Genomic DNA, 15,305 nt, shown 5'->3' on the forward strand with positions numbered 1-15,305 from the left:
AAACTGAGGCTAACTTGCCTAGGGTCACCCAAAGGCAGGTCTAAGGCAGCAATTGAACTCCAAGCCCAGTGCTCCATTCACTGCCCCTTTTAGCTGCCCGAGAAAGACACTGCAGCCTGCAGACCCCTGATGGGGTCAGGAATAGAACAAAATGTACTTTGGCGACTTCTCGTGTGAGAAAGCAGAGGGTGGGAAGAAGGACAGGAGGGAGGAGGGTGGGATGGGGACAAGAGGGAGGAGGGTGGGATGGGGACAAGAGGGGTCCATGGAACTTTTGAGGACAGAATCAGGATCTGAAAACCTTTCCAGTGACCAGAACAAGGGCCTGAATTTAAGAAGCTGGACTCTAATAGGCCCAGGACAGAGAAGCGGTGGTGAGACACAGCTACTTTAGGTCCAAAATACCCCGAATGGGAGTGCTCAGTTCAGCTTGGCCATCACACAAGTGGAGTCCAGTTGAGGGTTCATGGAGAACAGTGCAGTGCCCAGGTGATCACTGGTGGACAGCTGGGGGGCCCTTGCACACAGAGAGGATTCCATTCTCGGAGACCCTGGCTCAGTCTGGGCTGGTGCTCTCTGCGCAGTCATTGCAGGGAACGTTCCCATCTGTGACATCATCGGGGAGCTCTGAACAAGGAAAGCATTGATGCCACTGCCTCTGCCTGGTCAGATTACAGCTACGAATAATTAATAGCTGGCATTTATGAGGGGCTTTAAGGCTCAGAAGCCCTCATCACCCCTAGAACACTTGTGTCCTGTTTGTGGCTACACCCTTTGGGAAGGGCTAGAGAGCAGAGCGCTGGGCCCCCAAGAGCCTCTGTATGAGGACTGGGTGATGCCTGGAGAAGGGAAAGGCATCTTAGGCTATGTCTCTAGGCATCACAGGAGGGCTGCTTGTTAGTTTTTGTTTTTTGGGGTTTTTTTTGTTTTTGCTTTTTTGGGGGGGCAATGGGGGTCAAGTGACTTGCCCAGGGTCACACAGCTAGTAAGTGTCAAGTGTCTGAGGCTGGATTTGAACTCAGATCCTCCTGAATCCAGGGCCGGTGCTTTATCCACTGCGCCACCTAGCTGCCCCGGGCTGCCTGTTAGGATGTGACTTATTCTGCTTAACACCAGACGCGAGACCAGGACCACAGGTGGAAGGGACAGAGCCCAGTTTTAGCTTGATGTCGAGACAAGCTAGGGCCGCTAGGTGGCACCATGGTGCAGAGTGCTGGGCTTGGAGTCAAGAAGACTCATCATCCTGAATTCAAATTTGGCCTCAGACACTTCCTAGCTAGGTGACCCTGGGCAAGTCACTTCAGCCTGTTTGTCTCAGTTTCCTCCTGTATAAAATGAGCTGGAGAAAGAAACGGCCCCAAAGGGGATCGTGAAGAGTCAGATGTGTTTGAAACACAACAGGACAGACTTCCTGACAACTGGAGCTTTGTAGGATGAGTCACTAGTAGTGGGTGACCCCTCACTGGAGGTCTTTGAGCAGAGGCTGGATGGCCATTTTTTTGGGGGGGGTTTTTTGCAGGGCAATTGGGGTTAAGTGACTTGCCCAGGGTCACACACCCAGTAAGTGTCAAGTGTCTGAGGCTGGATTTGAACTCAGGTCCTCCTGAATCCAAGGCCAGTGCTTTATCCACTGTGCCACCTAGCTGCCCCTTGGATGGCCATTTGTGGAGAAAGAATTCTGGGTCAGGTGAAGGTTGAATTATGTGGCTACTGAGCTCAGAGATTCAGAGATGGTGGAGATGGTGATTTGGGCAGAGAGACCACGCCTCTGCTCTGGATTCTCCACCCCTCAATCCATCCACAGCCAAACAAATGCAAACCTACCTCCTTCCACTCCCCGCCCCCTCCCCAGCCCCCAACCCCCACCCCAGTTACCTACTCGCCATCAGGTGTGTAGAGACAAAGAGATCCCCAAAGACAGAGAGCAGGCACAGATGATATACAAAAAATCTTTATAAAGAGTAAGAAAAGGACTGTTACACTATGGGGGATGGGGTGGGAGCAGATCGGGAAAGTTTGGGTTTGGGGAAGGCTGGGCAGATGGGGAGGGTGGTGAGCGCACAGGCCTCTTTCAGCCTGAAGAGATGCCCGATCAGAGTTGACCCCAGAGCAGACCGATCCAACCTTGGGGACGATTTCCATCCCTCTCATCCGTTTTTCCCTGGGGGGGCAGGGAGAAAACTCTAGGACTTGAGCATTACATTAAGGGGGGGGGGCTTCCCTCAGAGGGGGTGTGAAGGGAAGAAAAGGACATGTAGGTGTGGGGGTGCGGGGACGCCTGAGAGGCCGTGTGTGCCTAGCACTACGTGGACATTTGTGTGAGTTCATGGGAACATGTGTGCGTCGATATCTTCACATGGATGTGTCTGGAAGAAGACCTGTATTTATGTCTGTTAGCATTCATGTGCGTGTGTGCGCGTGCATGAGTGTATGTGTGTGAAGTGGCCTGTCCAGAGGGAATGCAGAGAGCCCTTCCTCACTAGTCCTCCCCCAGCTGAAGAAAGGTCACCTCCCCTCCTCGTCTAGCAGAATTAAAGAGAACTATGGGAAGAGGAGGAAAGAGAGAATAATATCGAGTAACACACAGAAATGAACTTTTCTTTGGCCTTGGGCCCCTGCCCATCACGGATGTTAACCTCAATCCCTCAGGAGGTGGGGGCTGGGGATCGAGGCACGATCAAGGCATGGGGTGACTGTCCTGGGGGCTCCCCTTGCTGGGGGGGGATGGGGGAGGTCTCACTGGGCGGTGGGTCGGGAGTTCCCAAAGGTCACGCACACCATGCCAGCCTCGTGGAGGGCCCCACTGGCCCTGGACGCGCTCTGTAGGTAGCGGCGCAGCAGTGGGGACGTGCCCACTTCATAATGGTGGCCCCTGCCAGCCGAGCCATCGGCCTGCTTGGTGACGGTGGTGGATGACGTGATGATCTTGTTCCCAAATGGGTCCACCTCCTCATACTGCTCGGTCACCGTCCGTGTAGCTTCATATAACTGGGAGCCCCGAGGGCCCGTCTGCAGCTCCAGGACGCTTTTCTGTCTCCTAGGGAACAGGGGACTGGCCGCGGGGCTTGGCTCTGACTGTCCGAGGCCCTGCCTGGCCTCCTTGTGACCTCCATCAGCTGGGTTGCCTTCGAGGGGCTCATCCACCAGGTCCTGGGGTCTTCGGGGCAAAGAGTAGGCAATGTCCCGGGATGGGTGGGAGACTTCAGGGCTGTCCCTGGGGCTGGGAGACTCTGTTGGTTTCCTGGCTGCGGACTCGATGGTGATGAAGGATGGGGAGGAGGGCGAGTTTACGCGGGGAGGCAGGACCCTGGGGAAGGCCCGCTCTGTTCTCAAGTTCTCGGACAGGCCTGTGGACTGGACTTTGCCAGAGGCTTGGTTTTCCTCCTTTGGGAGACCCTGGGCCTTTGTTGGAGTCTTGGCCTCAGTCTGACTCTTGACCTCCACTTGCTCTCTGCCCTCTGGTCCAGGCTGTTCTGACTTGACCTTACTGCTGGATTGGATGCTGACCTTGGCAAGGCTGCTTTCCTTCGGGGATGGGGCGGAAGCTCCGTTCCCTAGGGACTCCTGGAGGAGGCCAGAGAGCCCTGCGACATCTGCCTCCGGCTTGAGGCTGGACACAGAGCTGAGGGCCTTACGGATAGCTTCCTCAATGTCCAGCAGCCGTGCCAGGGTCTGCTCCTTCAGACAGGCCACTTCTGCACTCGCCCGGGCCAGGTCTCCAAAGGCCAGCTCCACTGAAGACATCCCCTTGGGGCCCGGAGCGGAGGCTTGCCCGGGAGAGGCCTCACTGGGGTCCGAGGCCTGGGACCTCTTCCCCACCCACTCTGGAACAGCCTGGAAGAGGCTCTGGAGGGCTTTCACGTCTACCCCCCGAACAGCATCCTCCTCGATGGCTCTTACTCGGGTCAGGATGGCTTGCAGCTCCTGCTGCTTCTTCAGGTTCTCAAAGATCTCTCTGGCTTCCTGCACGTGTCCCTGGGGGATCCCCTCTGGCTTCTGCTGACCCACCTCAGACTCTGCTGGTGGCTCCTGCCCAGGAAGCCCTCTTGGCCTCTGCAGTGAGGCCGGATCCTCCTGGAGTGTGGCCGGGGTGCTGGGAGGCCTTCTTGGGCCCATGGCCTGCTTCTCGGGGGTCTTGGAGGTAGAGGAGGCCAGGCTGGGGGGCTGTCTCCCACTGGGGTGGCCATCTGCATGTCCACTTGTCTGGTGTGGTGGGCTTAGGGATGGGACCTCCCCTGGAGCCCCTGGGACCACAGGGCTGCTGAGGAGGGCTGGATGCTTAGGGGGAAGGATCTGGGTTGGGCCTCCAAGGTGCGCGGGTTTGGGAGGCAGATCGGGCTTCTTCCTGGTGACTGTCACTGTGGCCTCCTGTTTGAGGAGTGCTGCCTCTGCTCTCTCTGGGGGTCTCGGGCCAGGGGCAGGACTGACGAGGTGAACATAGGGCTTCTGAGGGGTCGTAGGGCAGGAGAGTGTGTTGTCTTCAGGGCCAAGCAGGGGTGAGGACTCGGGTCCAGTCACAGCAGCTGGAGGAGGAGGAGAGTCATTTAGGGCCTTCTGGCCAGGGCCAGAGGTTTGGCTTGGGATGGGCACAGAGCCCCTGCGGGCTGCATCCTGGTAGATAAGAGCTGCTCTGATATCTCCTTTGCACACATTCATATTGGCCTTGCCCAGAGACTCCAAAGCAGCCTGGACACTGCCCCTGGGTCCTTCCCTCCCTGCTCCTGAGCCTAGCTCCAGGCCCCCTGTGCTGGTGGGGCTGGGGGCCTTTGGCAGGAAGCTCCCTGTCCAGTGCATGGCCTCCGGCTCCCCCTTAGCAGGCAGGGCCCCAGTGGGGGTCATGCAGGTCCTCACAGGCTTAGCTGTGTAGATGCCATCCTGAATAGCCCCCCTCCCCCTGAGCGACCCTTCGGTTGGCACTTCCTTACTAGCACTGACCTTGCTTCGGGCCACGGAGGTCATTTGGATGTCGGGCATCACCACCCTGGAGATCCTGGGGGTGGGACTTGTCTGCAGGGCATTCTTGCTGGGCTCCTGAGCTGGGGGGGCATCCCTCGGCTTGTGTTTGCTCTGCACATGGTGTTGGAGGCTCTGGGCCTCCGCCGTGGCCCTACGGAGGTTCTGCATGGCCACCTGGAGGTCAGCATCGGGCACGGATGGGGCTCCCTGTAGGTCTCCGGGGGTTACTGGGGCTTTCTGCGGCTGCCCTTCCTGCTTCACCTGGCCCTGCGGCCCCAGGGGCACCCATGCCTCCTTGGTCAGACGATTGGTGGAAGTGGGTCCTGCAGTCTTGGGACACCCTATCCCACCATCTGGTAAGGGCACATGTATGACCTTATTCACGGAAGACACCATCAGGGGGGTCTGCCTTGGAGCAGCGGGCCCCTCAGCTGGACTGTGGCTCTCAGCCGGCGGCTCCCATTGCAAGCTCTTAAGGGAATCCAGGTCCCCCTTCTCGATGCAGCTGGCTAACAGCTGGACGCTACCCCTCTCTGCAGCCCCACTGGCTGCTTGGGAGCCCGGGCGGAGCCGGAGCGAGTAAACGAGCAGCTTCACCAGGCCCCGCTCTGTCTCTTGGATCACCAGCCCAGGTCTGGTTCCCGCCGGGCCAGGGCTCCAGGCCAGCAGGCCCCAGACTTTGTGTCCACAGCCCTCGGTGAGGGCTGAGGTGGCCAGAGGCTCCAGCTGAATGAGGCCGGCCTCGTCCTCCTGGCCCAGAAACCCTTGGGGGTCCATGTCGGGCCCCTGCAGCACGCGGCGGAGGATCCGGGGCAGCTCCCCCAGCACCACCTCCTCCTTCTGCACCTGAGGCGGCTCCTTGCCGGGGCCAGGCAGCTCGTATTTGGCCATCCGGACGGTGCGGGCCGTGTGGGCTTCGATGAGGATGCCTCCCCTTTGCAGGACGCCAGGGGTGCCGTGCAGCCTTCGCAGGGTCTCCTGGGCCACTGTCTCCCTCTGCTCCGGCCCGCCGTCCTGCTGGGCTTGCGAGTGCTCCAGAGGCTTGCTCTCGAAGAGGCGGGTGGTGCCCTTCACATCGGCCGGGGGCACCGGCTCCCGGGGCCGCTCCTCCTGGGGGGCGGGGTCCCGGAGCTGGTCCAGGGGGGTGCTCTCGAAAAGCCACGTGGTGCTCTTCACATCGGCCTGGGGTGGCTTCTCCCCGGGCCCCAGCTCCTGGGGCGCGGGCTCCTGGGGCGCGGGCTCCCGGAGCTGGTCCAGGGGCTGGGTCTCAAAGAGCCACGTGCAGCGCTTGACGTCCCCTCGGCGGCTGTCTTGTCTCTGCACCGCCAGAGCCCGGGCGTGGGCCGCAGAAGCCTCGGCGCCGGCGTCCGGCTCGTCGCCCTTTAGGGAGTCCAGGGGCCGGTTTTCAAAGAGCCAGGTGGAGGTGCGGACATTGCCCTGCTGCACGTCGCTCATGCTCACGGTCCGCAGGTACCCGGGGCCCCGGCCCGCGGCCTCTCCCTTCATCTCCTGGACGCCAGGCTTGCCCTTGCCGGCGCTTGCGGCCAGCTCCAGGGGCTCTGTCTCGAACTTCCATCGGGCAGCTCTGAGATCTCCCTGGCAAATGTCCTCCTGGGTCACAGCTCGGAGGACAAATATTTCTTCTCCGACGCCCAGCCTGGGGGCCAAGGGCCGGGTCTCAAAGACCCAGCGGGCTCCGCGGGTGTCCGCCTTCTGCACCTCTTCCTTCCTCACTGCTGTGACTTCATGCAGCCGGCCCTGCCGGTCTGGTAGCACGTACAGGGGCTGGCTCTCAAAGCGCAGGGTCTGCAAGGAGCCGGCACCTCTGTCCAGGGCCTCCTGCTCAATTCTCCGCAGCTCAGTCTCATCCACGTCCTCCGGGAGCTCCCCCACGGAGCAGGTCTCAAAGACAAACCTCTTTCCGGATGCGGCAGAGGCGGTGACGTCCTTGTCAGGGGGCATCTCCCGGATGCCCCCGCTCGCGGCCTTCTCCAAGCAGTCCATCGGACAGTTCTCAAAGAGCCATGTGAATTTGCGGACTGAGCCTCCCCCTACAGGCTCAGGGGGATCTGGGAGTCCAGGCTGTTCTTTCTGGCCTTCGGTCACAGCCGGCGCCTCGAAGGCCCCCTTCCTTTGTGAGACCTGCCCCATTGGGATCTCCACGCGGCTGCAGTAGTGGACAGGGTCCTTCCCCCCAAGATTGTGAGGGGGGGGCAGGGGCTCTGTTTCAAAGACATGAGCCTCCGTCTGTTGGTCCTTGGTCTGGAGGGAGCTCTGTCTGACCTGTAGGTGCTGCTCTGCAGGACCCCCTGGCCCCTCTCTGGGCTGGGTCTCGAACATCCACGTGTAGGATCGGACATCAGCCTGAGGATCCGTGACCCCCGGCCTTGACTCCTGGGCCAAAGCATGGATGGGGTGTGTCTCAAAGAGCCAGCGGATGCTCTGCACGTTACACTTCGGGGGTGCTTCCGATGGGGGCTCCTCCTCTTTTGCCTCTTTCTCTTTCTTCTGCTGGTGGATGACCTCCAGGGGCTGTGTCTCAAAAAGCCAGCGTGCGCTACTCACATCCCCAGCCACGACCTCCTGGCGGGTGATGCCTCGGATGACATCCACCTTCTCTGGATCCTGGCCCAGCCGGTCCAGCGGCTGCGTCTCAAACATCCACCTGGAGCCCTGGACATCCCCGCCAACCACCTGCTCTCTGCTGACTGAAGTCAAGGCGTGGAGGCCGCCGTGGCCGTCCTGAATGGCGTACAGCGGCCATTTTTCAAACAAGGCCTGGTTGGCTTGGACTTGTCCAGCAGACCCCACTCCCTCCAGCTTACTCTCCTCTGTCGGGACAGGGGACTTCTCCTGCCCAATGCTGTCCAGCGGAAGAGTCTCAAACAGCTTCTTGAAGGTTTTCACGTCTCCCTTTCCTTCCTTGTCTCCACCAGGAAACTGGCTGAGTGACCCTTTGGAGGCGTCTTCACCAGGACATTTATCCAGCCTAAGCCCAGCGTTCTCCGAGTCTCCTTGCTCCCTCGCTCTCTGCTTGACCTGCTGCAGGCGCCCCACTTGGACGTCACCGCTGGGGGTCCCCAGCGCCTGCGTCTCAAACAGCCACAGGGTAGAACGAACGTCCCCTCCGATCACCTCCTCCTTGGGGGCGACATCTCCCTCAGGCTCCTCCTCGCCCTTCAGAGTGTCCAGGGCGCGCGTCTCAAACAGCATCCGCTGTTGTTGGACGTCCGGCCCAGGGGGGATGAGGTCTGGCGAAGGCTGGAAGTCCTTCTCATCAATGGTAACTTCTCGGATAGCATCTAGCGGCTGGGTCTCAAAGAGCCAGCGGGTGTTGGTGATGTCGGGTCGAGTCACCTCTTCCAGGGAGATCCCCCGGATCACTCGGACCTGGCTCGGGTCCCGATTGATGGCGTCCAGTGGCCGGGTCTCAAACAGCCACCGGGCTGTCCTCACTGCAGTGCTGTGGATCTCCTCCCGGCACGCGGCCTTGACCTCGTGGATGCCGCCTTCGGCATCCTGGATGGCGCATAGGGGCTCTGTCTGGAAGAGCTTGACCGTCTTCTTCACGTCTCCCTTTAGTTCTCGGATCTCAGAGCGCAGCTGCAGGGGACTCGGCTCCTGGGAAGAGGACTGGCCACCCAGGCTGTCCAGCGACCTTGTTTCAAAGAGGGTCCTGGTGCCCCGGACGTCTCCGCCAGGTGGGGGCTCTCGGAGCACAGCTTTCTGTATCTCTGTCTCACCAGTCAGAGTGTCCATGGGTTGGGTCTCAAACAGCCACCGGGCCGTCCGAACGTCCCCTTGGATGGGCCCTGGCTTGGCTGGTGGCTGGTCTGTGGGACTAAAGGAGCCGTCTTCAAACTTTTTAGACGTGGCCCGCACATCCCCTCCAGGGACCGACTCGCCATCGGCCAGCCTCTGGGGCGGCGGGTGGTCACCGATGGCGTCCAGACTCCAGTTCTCAAAGATCCAGCGCATGGACTGCACGTCGCCTTCTGTGGGCTCCTCGGTCTCCAGGACCTCAGCCAAGTCCTTGGCCACAGCTTCCTCCAGATTCTTGCGGAGCTCGGGGTGAATGTGGCGATAGAGCCTCCTGAGCTCATTGGCCTGGCGCTGCTGGTAGAACTTGGAGAAGGCTTCCTTGGGGGGCGGCAGGGGCAGCTCATCCTGGGTGGGGGGCGGCGGCAATGGGAGGGTGTCTTCCCTGGTCTTTGGGAAGGTCATGGCAGGTGCCTGCTGGACCTTGCCCTCGGCCATCCTTGTAGGGAGATAAGGGAAGAGAGGTGAGGGCACGGGCCAGGGGGCGGGAGGCAGGTTAGTGAGGACACAGCACACCGTTAGGACTGCCATGCTGCCCAGTCCCCAGCCTGGCCCCACCAACTGTGGCTAAGATAGCTTTCTATTTTCTGGTGGTTGGCACCGCCAAGCCGAAGGCTTGTTGGTCAGGGCCAGCTCTTTCCCCTGGCCATGGACCCTCTGCTTCCATTCCCCTGGCTTCTGCAAAGGGGTCTGTCTGGCCCCAGCACACACCACACTGCACAGGGTCAGGAAATCCTACCTTCTGGCTCTGGGGTCTTGGGGGGTCTCTCAGACGCTGTTGAAAGAAAGATGAGTATAAGTGTAAGAAGGGATAGCCATCGATCCATCGTTGTGTTCTTTTTCTCTTTCCTTCCAGCTCCAGAATCCTCTTCTTCCCCTCAAGGGCCCCCTATCAACCTCTTATTCATCTTCCCTCTAACTGTGGGATCTCAGGGCACCTTCCTGACCCTCGTTCTCATCCTCTGTATCTGAGGGAGCTTTGGAAATGTCTATACAATCTCAAAGTTATTTCACGTCTGTGGGCCTCACCTTCCTCACTGATAAAAGGAGGGGCTAACGCCTCTTCCAGCCATAAATCTGCTCTCCTGAGAAAGAATCTCTTTAGATAATGAGATTCTTCCAATGCTTCTCATCACAGATGACATGCCAATCATTCCATCCAATGGGGGCTGCCCACAAAGCCGCCTCTGTGGGATCCTCAGCATTTCCAAAAAGACTGACCGACTATCCACCCTGGAAATCTTCCCCCGCCCCCACCCTGCCCCATCTCATCTCTGGGTGACAAGTGTAGAGACAGCAGCCAGCACTTCCTGGGAAAGAATGAGAGGCATTTCACCTTCCCCCACCCCCATGTGCACAGACCTTCCCTTGGACACTAAATATAGCCTGAAGATCCCTGGCTGCCAGGCTCACATCTCCCCCTGGTACTCGGGTGAGGAATGCTGGGTCTGGGATAGGCACCCTTGGTCCTGCCTCCCCTCTCAGATGGAGGCTCCCTGAATTCTGTCTCCCGTCAGAATGGGAGCCTCCCTTTCAGTGTTGAGGAGGATTGCATTCTACATGCCCCCTGAAATACCCAGCTCTACCACCTCATAAGCTGTCCTAGGCAGCAATGGAGCAAATATCCAGACAGATGACAGCACAGGTCACAAGAGGCAAAGCTTCTCCCCTCCCCTTCCACCTGTCTCCCCCCACCCTCCATGCCTCAGGCTCAGCTGGCTCCTCTCATCTTTGGTCTGGAAGCACCGCTGATACTGGAGACTAGGCTGGCATCTGCTGGGCATCCATCCCCCTACCACAAGGCCAGAGGGAGCAGGGAGTCGTGAGAGCAGAACTCAGGTGGTGGTGGGCTATTCCCACTCAACTCACAGAGCTGTAAGGACCAATTCTTGGAGCAAATGTTAAGTATGGCTCCTGAAAACTGTTTTCTAAGGCCAATTCAGATGCAGGGAGGAAGACACCCAGAAAAGACTGTGGACCTTGGGACAAGGCCCTTGGGTGGTGTGTGGGGGGGAGACAGAGGCTTCAGATGGCTGTCACAGGGGGAGGGAGCAGGGTAGGACGGCTTCCTGCTTTCATTGGTCTGGAGATTTTGGTCCTAGGGCAAAGCCCTAACTGCTCCACCCTGTTTTCTGCACTCCGACCTTGGTTTCTTGTTCAGGAAACATTCCCAAGACCCCAGAGTAATAGAGAGGCACAAATGGCTTCCCCTGGGCTTTGTCTCGCTGCCTGCTCATGTCCCACTGCCATCGGATTCCTCCATGATCATGAGCCCTACAGGGACCATCTTGGAGTCAGACTTCCCTCTGGGCTTCAAGCCCTTCCTCCTCCTCTCAGGGACCTCTAGTCCCAGAATGAGAGGCAGGTAGGAGGCCCCTTGCCACGCCCCCAGGTGGGCTCCCTCACTATGTTACTGGGTCATCCAATTATTCCCCAACTGTCATCCTGGGAAAACTGAGGAACTAGCAGGCGGTGAAAGGCTTTCCCTTTGTGGGGCTCATAAGGAATTCAGGGCCATGGGGCTTCCCTGTCACCCAAGGGGACACACCCACACATATTCAGGGTTCCCCAGCAGCCTCTCCTCACTTTAGTGGCTAAGCAGGGGCCCACCTGTCCCTCACCTCTCCCTTAGCATATCTGCCTCTTCATTTGCCTTGGTCAGATCTGGTGAGTCACTCCCACAGTCTCTACTAGTCCAGTCTGGCGCTAGACCTGCCCCCACCTCCTGGCTTTCACACTCACTGGGCATTGACAACAACAGCCCAGGAGAGCTTAATCTAGGCTGTGATGGCTGGGAGCCAAGGGGTGGGGGTCAGGGGAAGGGAAATCTGCCATCTGAGCCATCCTGGGAACCCCAAGTCCAGAGCGGGGAAGGGATGTTAGGGGCCATTTACCCCCAACTCCCCATTTTCTAGATGAGTAAAACGAGGCACCAAGAGTGGGAGTGCTGAGCCCAAGGTCAGCCAGGTAGAGGCAGCAGGATTTGAATCCAGGTTCTCTGACTCCCAACCTCACCTATGGTACCTGGGAGGAAGGCTCAGGAAGTTCCCCTCCCCCATGCAGCCTCCTTTGGGGTGGAGTAGGGGATGCCAAGGGATCTATTCTTGGGGCCAGAAATGTAAAGACTTCTCACCCTGGACAGCTGGGAAGCTATGCGGGTCAGGGGAGGGGCCTGAGCCCGGGGGTGGGGGGGGACTCACCCTTAGGGGGCAGACAGCCAGGCCCCTGGGGGCAAGCTCCCTGCTGCCTCAGCACATCCTGGGGCGCCCCAAGCCTGCTCTTCCCAAGCTACCAGCTGAGCTCAGCAGGGCCAGCGATGGAGAGAGAGGGGGCCTTCCCAGTCTGCTGCTGCCACTGGGAAGTGGCCACTCCTAGGGAGTAGGGGATGGGGGTCCAGCCAGGGACCAAGGGCCTCCCCTTCCTCACTGGGCACGTATGGGAGAAGAGGCCATGCACGAAGCAACCAGAACCCCCCAAGGGACCCAGTGAAGCCAACACAGCCTTCTGGGGGATGCCACGGGAATCATCGTCTTACGTTCTCCCTGAGGGAGCCATCCCAGCTGAGGCCTGATCCATCTCCCTCCAGCCCAGTCTCTGGCACCCCCACCCCCACCCCAGCTCCCAAGCTCGGCCCTTCTCTACTCTTTAGCTGCTGTTGCTGCGTCCTCTGAGTGGTCACCTGGCTCCAGCCAACACATCTTTATCTGCTGGGAGGGTTAGCCACTTGAAATCACTCTTCTGGGGGTGGTGCCAGCACCAAAGTTCAGTGTATGCTCCCCTTTCCTCAGGCCCCATGAAGCCTCCTTTATATCTGTGACTTCTCCTAAGCCAGAGGAAGGCCCACATTGATGAGATGGGATTTGGGGCTGTTAGCTCTTTGGGAATCCTTCTCTTCTCTCTTCATTTATGGGACAGATCACTGAGGCAAGGTCCTTACTTGATGAGAGCCAGAGAGCCTGGAATCTGTCTTTATGTGGAGTCTCCTGATGCTGAGTGCCCCAGGGAAATCAGACTGCCTCCTAACTTCCCAGGGTCCCTCACCTCCAAACCTGGACGTCTCAGAGTGGAGCCAGAGCCACACTGCCCTCCCACCCCCAGCTGCCAATCCTGACCATCTTTGGACGCTGGCTTCAGAGTCCTGGGCAGGATGGACCCTGCAAGGGGAGACCAGAGTGACCTCTGGGCCTCCCTGGTCCTTTTCTCATTCCCACCCTGGCTTGTGCTCAGCCTGAGGCCTGGCGGCTGCCTCAATCCCAGAGAAGAGAGGGCCCTGGCCAGGCCTGCCCAAGGACGTGGAAGAATGGTGACTTACCTGGGGGGCCTTAGGGCAGGGGTTTGTGGAGAGATGCCTGGAGCAGTAGGAGTTGCTGGTCCTGGGGAAAGCCGGCTGCTGTGGCTCCCTCCTTCCTCTGCTCTCACTTGCTGTGTTGCCTCCTCCGAGTCCCCTCCGTGTCCAGTCCTGGATCTGTATGGTCGCCGGCGCCCGACAGCTGCTTTTATCTGCTAGGGCCAGGCTAAGTTGGGAGCATGAAGCTGGCGGGTTATTTTTAGGGATTGTGGAAGTTGCTGTTGCATCCGTCTGAATCAATCACGGGTCCCTGAGCTGGGCTGGGGGCCCAAGCAGGGCGGGTGGGGGAGGAGGACAGAGGGAGCGGGCCTCATTCATAGAAAGCCTTGTCACTCTCTCAGCCTGGTCACTGTCCCCGCCTGTGGGGAACACTCAATCCAATGGTGACTCAGGTCCAGAAAAAGGGACCCAGTCAGACATGAGGAGTGTCCCAGACTATTTGAGGGGGATGAATAAGAAGGGGCACCTTTGCCCAGCGTGACCTGTCCTCACCCCTCCCTGGGACAAATCCTAGCTGTCCTTAGGGGCCCAGGCCAAACTTCTGCTGTCCAACAACAATTTGAAAAACATATTTAATGTCCGCTATGTATGTGGTCTCCCTGAGAAAATGAGGGTGGTGGGTGTGGGGGAGGGAAGTATCTAGAGCCTTCCAGGGCCGCTCCAGCTCTGGCCAATGCCCCCTTGGGCTGCCTGAAGAGGGAGGGACACATCTGTCTGGAACAAGAAGATGCTAATTCCACTGCCCTGGTCCAAGCACTTGGGAGGACGGGTCAGTCTGTGAAGGACAGTGATTACCTGGAGACTGCCCTCAGCAGGGCACTGGAGATGGTGAGGGCCTGGAAGCCGAGCTTGGAGGAGACACATCTGAGAGCTGTCTTCATGGATGTGTGGCGCAAGCGGAGCTAGGTTCTGCTCCCCCCACCCCTCGTGGGTAGAACAAAGTCAAGCTTCAAAGAGCCCACTTAGGGTCAATGTCAGGAAAAGCTCTTTCTCACAGTTAGAGCTGCCCCAAAGTGAACCAGGCTATGCTGGTAGGTAGTGAGCTCTCTCTTTAGTGGAGGTATTCAAGCAGAAGCTGGAGAATCACTCCTTGGGTATGTTGTGAAGGGGTTCTTAGTCAGGTTCAGATTCCTGGAATCCTAGCCTTGAGGGACCCCAGAGGCAGCGTTCAGCCTCCTCATTTTATAGATAAGGGAACCAAGGCCTAGAGAGAGAAAGGAACCTCCCCAAGGAACCAGAGGTAGGATTAGAACTCAGGTCCAGCATCCTAGCCACCATCCATGCTGCTTCTCAAGTCCCTGCCAACTCTGTGCCTTTCTCTCATGGGTACCTGCCTGCACAGCCTACACCTCGACTGCACTCTGCCTGCTACCATTCTCTGTTCCATGTGTGTGCTCTCCCTCTGGAGACCAGGGAAGCCCCTATTGTGGAGTGGAGTCAATGGCTAGGGCAGAGGCTAGACTCAGCCAGTTCCGTTTGGCCAATGGGTGGGTGGCACAGCCATGGAAATGGATCCCATGATTGGATCACAGGCTGACTGGGGACCCTGCCTCTTATTTGACAGTTCAGAAAACTGAGGCCAGACAGCTATTGAGCAGCAATTACTTAACAAGCATTTATTAGCTACCTACTTATGCCAATCACTGTGCCAAATGTGAGAGCCAGTATCCCCCCCTGTTGTATCCTGTGCTCAGTGAATGCCTATATGGAGACTCCAGCCCCTTCCCTCCAAATCCCCCACCCCAGCGCCCTCCAAATCTATCTGCAGAGCCTAGATTTTGGTTACAGCTGCCTGGTTGGATCCTTTCCTTAGGCCAAGAGTGCCTAAGGATGGTAGTGGGCATGGGACTCCTTGTATCTGCCTGCCCTTAGGCCCATGTGCCCTGGGGTCTGTCTACTATTAATAAACTCTGCTGTCAGAGGTAGCTGGCCCTTGCGTTGTTGTTCTGTGAAATCCAGACCCAGTCGGATTTGCCAAGATCACACAGTGAGGGAGAAGGGGGCAGAGACAGGATCTGGACCAGGGTCCTCCAGCTTCAAGTCTGCCCACCTTTCCAGTACTTACCAGGGCGCCTGTCTCCAAGCGAGGACCTACAGCAGCTTCCTGGGACTCTTTGGTGGGAAATTCATATGGGAAGTCCCCGGCACCTCAGCCCCTCATTAGCTGCCCAGCATGGGTGTC

General features: G+C 58.6%; 1 protein-coding gene across 3 annotated transcripts; it reads right to left on the reverse strand.

Moving 5' to 3' along the window:
- Positions 1 to 1,976: 1,976 nt before the first annotated feature.
- XIRP1 (xin actin binding repeat containing 1) lies at positions 1,977 to 13,229 on the reverse strand. Of its 3 annotated transcripts, XM_043992295.1 has the most exons (3): positions 13,088 to 13,229; positions 9,515 to 9,550; positions 1,977 to 9,214 (listed from the first exon to the last, which is right to left on the reverse strand). In XM_043992295.1, the coding sequence occupies exon 3, from the start codon at positions 9,211 to 9,213 to the stop codon at positions 2,737 to 2,739; it is 6,477 nt and encodes a 2,158-aa protein (XP_043848230.1). In that variant the 5' UTR covers position 9,214; positions 9,515 to 9,550; positions 13,088 to 13,229; the 3' UTR covers positions 1,977 to 2,736. The 3 variants fall into 3 exon arrangements, with proteins under 3 accessions (XP_043848230.1, XP_043848145.1, XP_043848303.1); XM_043992368.1 differs by lacking the exons at positions 9,515 to 9,550; positions 13,088 to 13,229 and having other exon boundaries at positions 4,382 to 4,523; positions 4,936 to 9,473; XM_043992210.1 differs by lacking the exons at positions 9,515 to 9,550; positions 13,088 to 13,229 and having other exon boundaries at positions 1,977 to 9,473.
- Positions 13,230 to 15,305: the final 2,076 nt, after the last annotated feature.

Source organism: Dromiciops gliroides, chromosome 1 (assembly GCF_019393635.1).
Source record: "Dromiciops gliroides isolate mDroGli1 chromosome 1, mDroGli1.pri, whole genome shotgun sequence".
Lineage (NCBI taxonomy): Eukaryota > Metazoa > Chordata > Mammalia > Microbiotheria > Microbiotheriidae > Dromiciops > Dromiciops gliroides.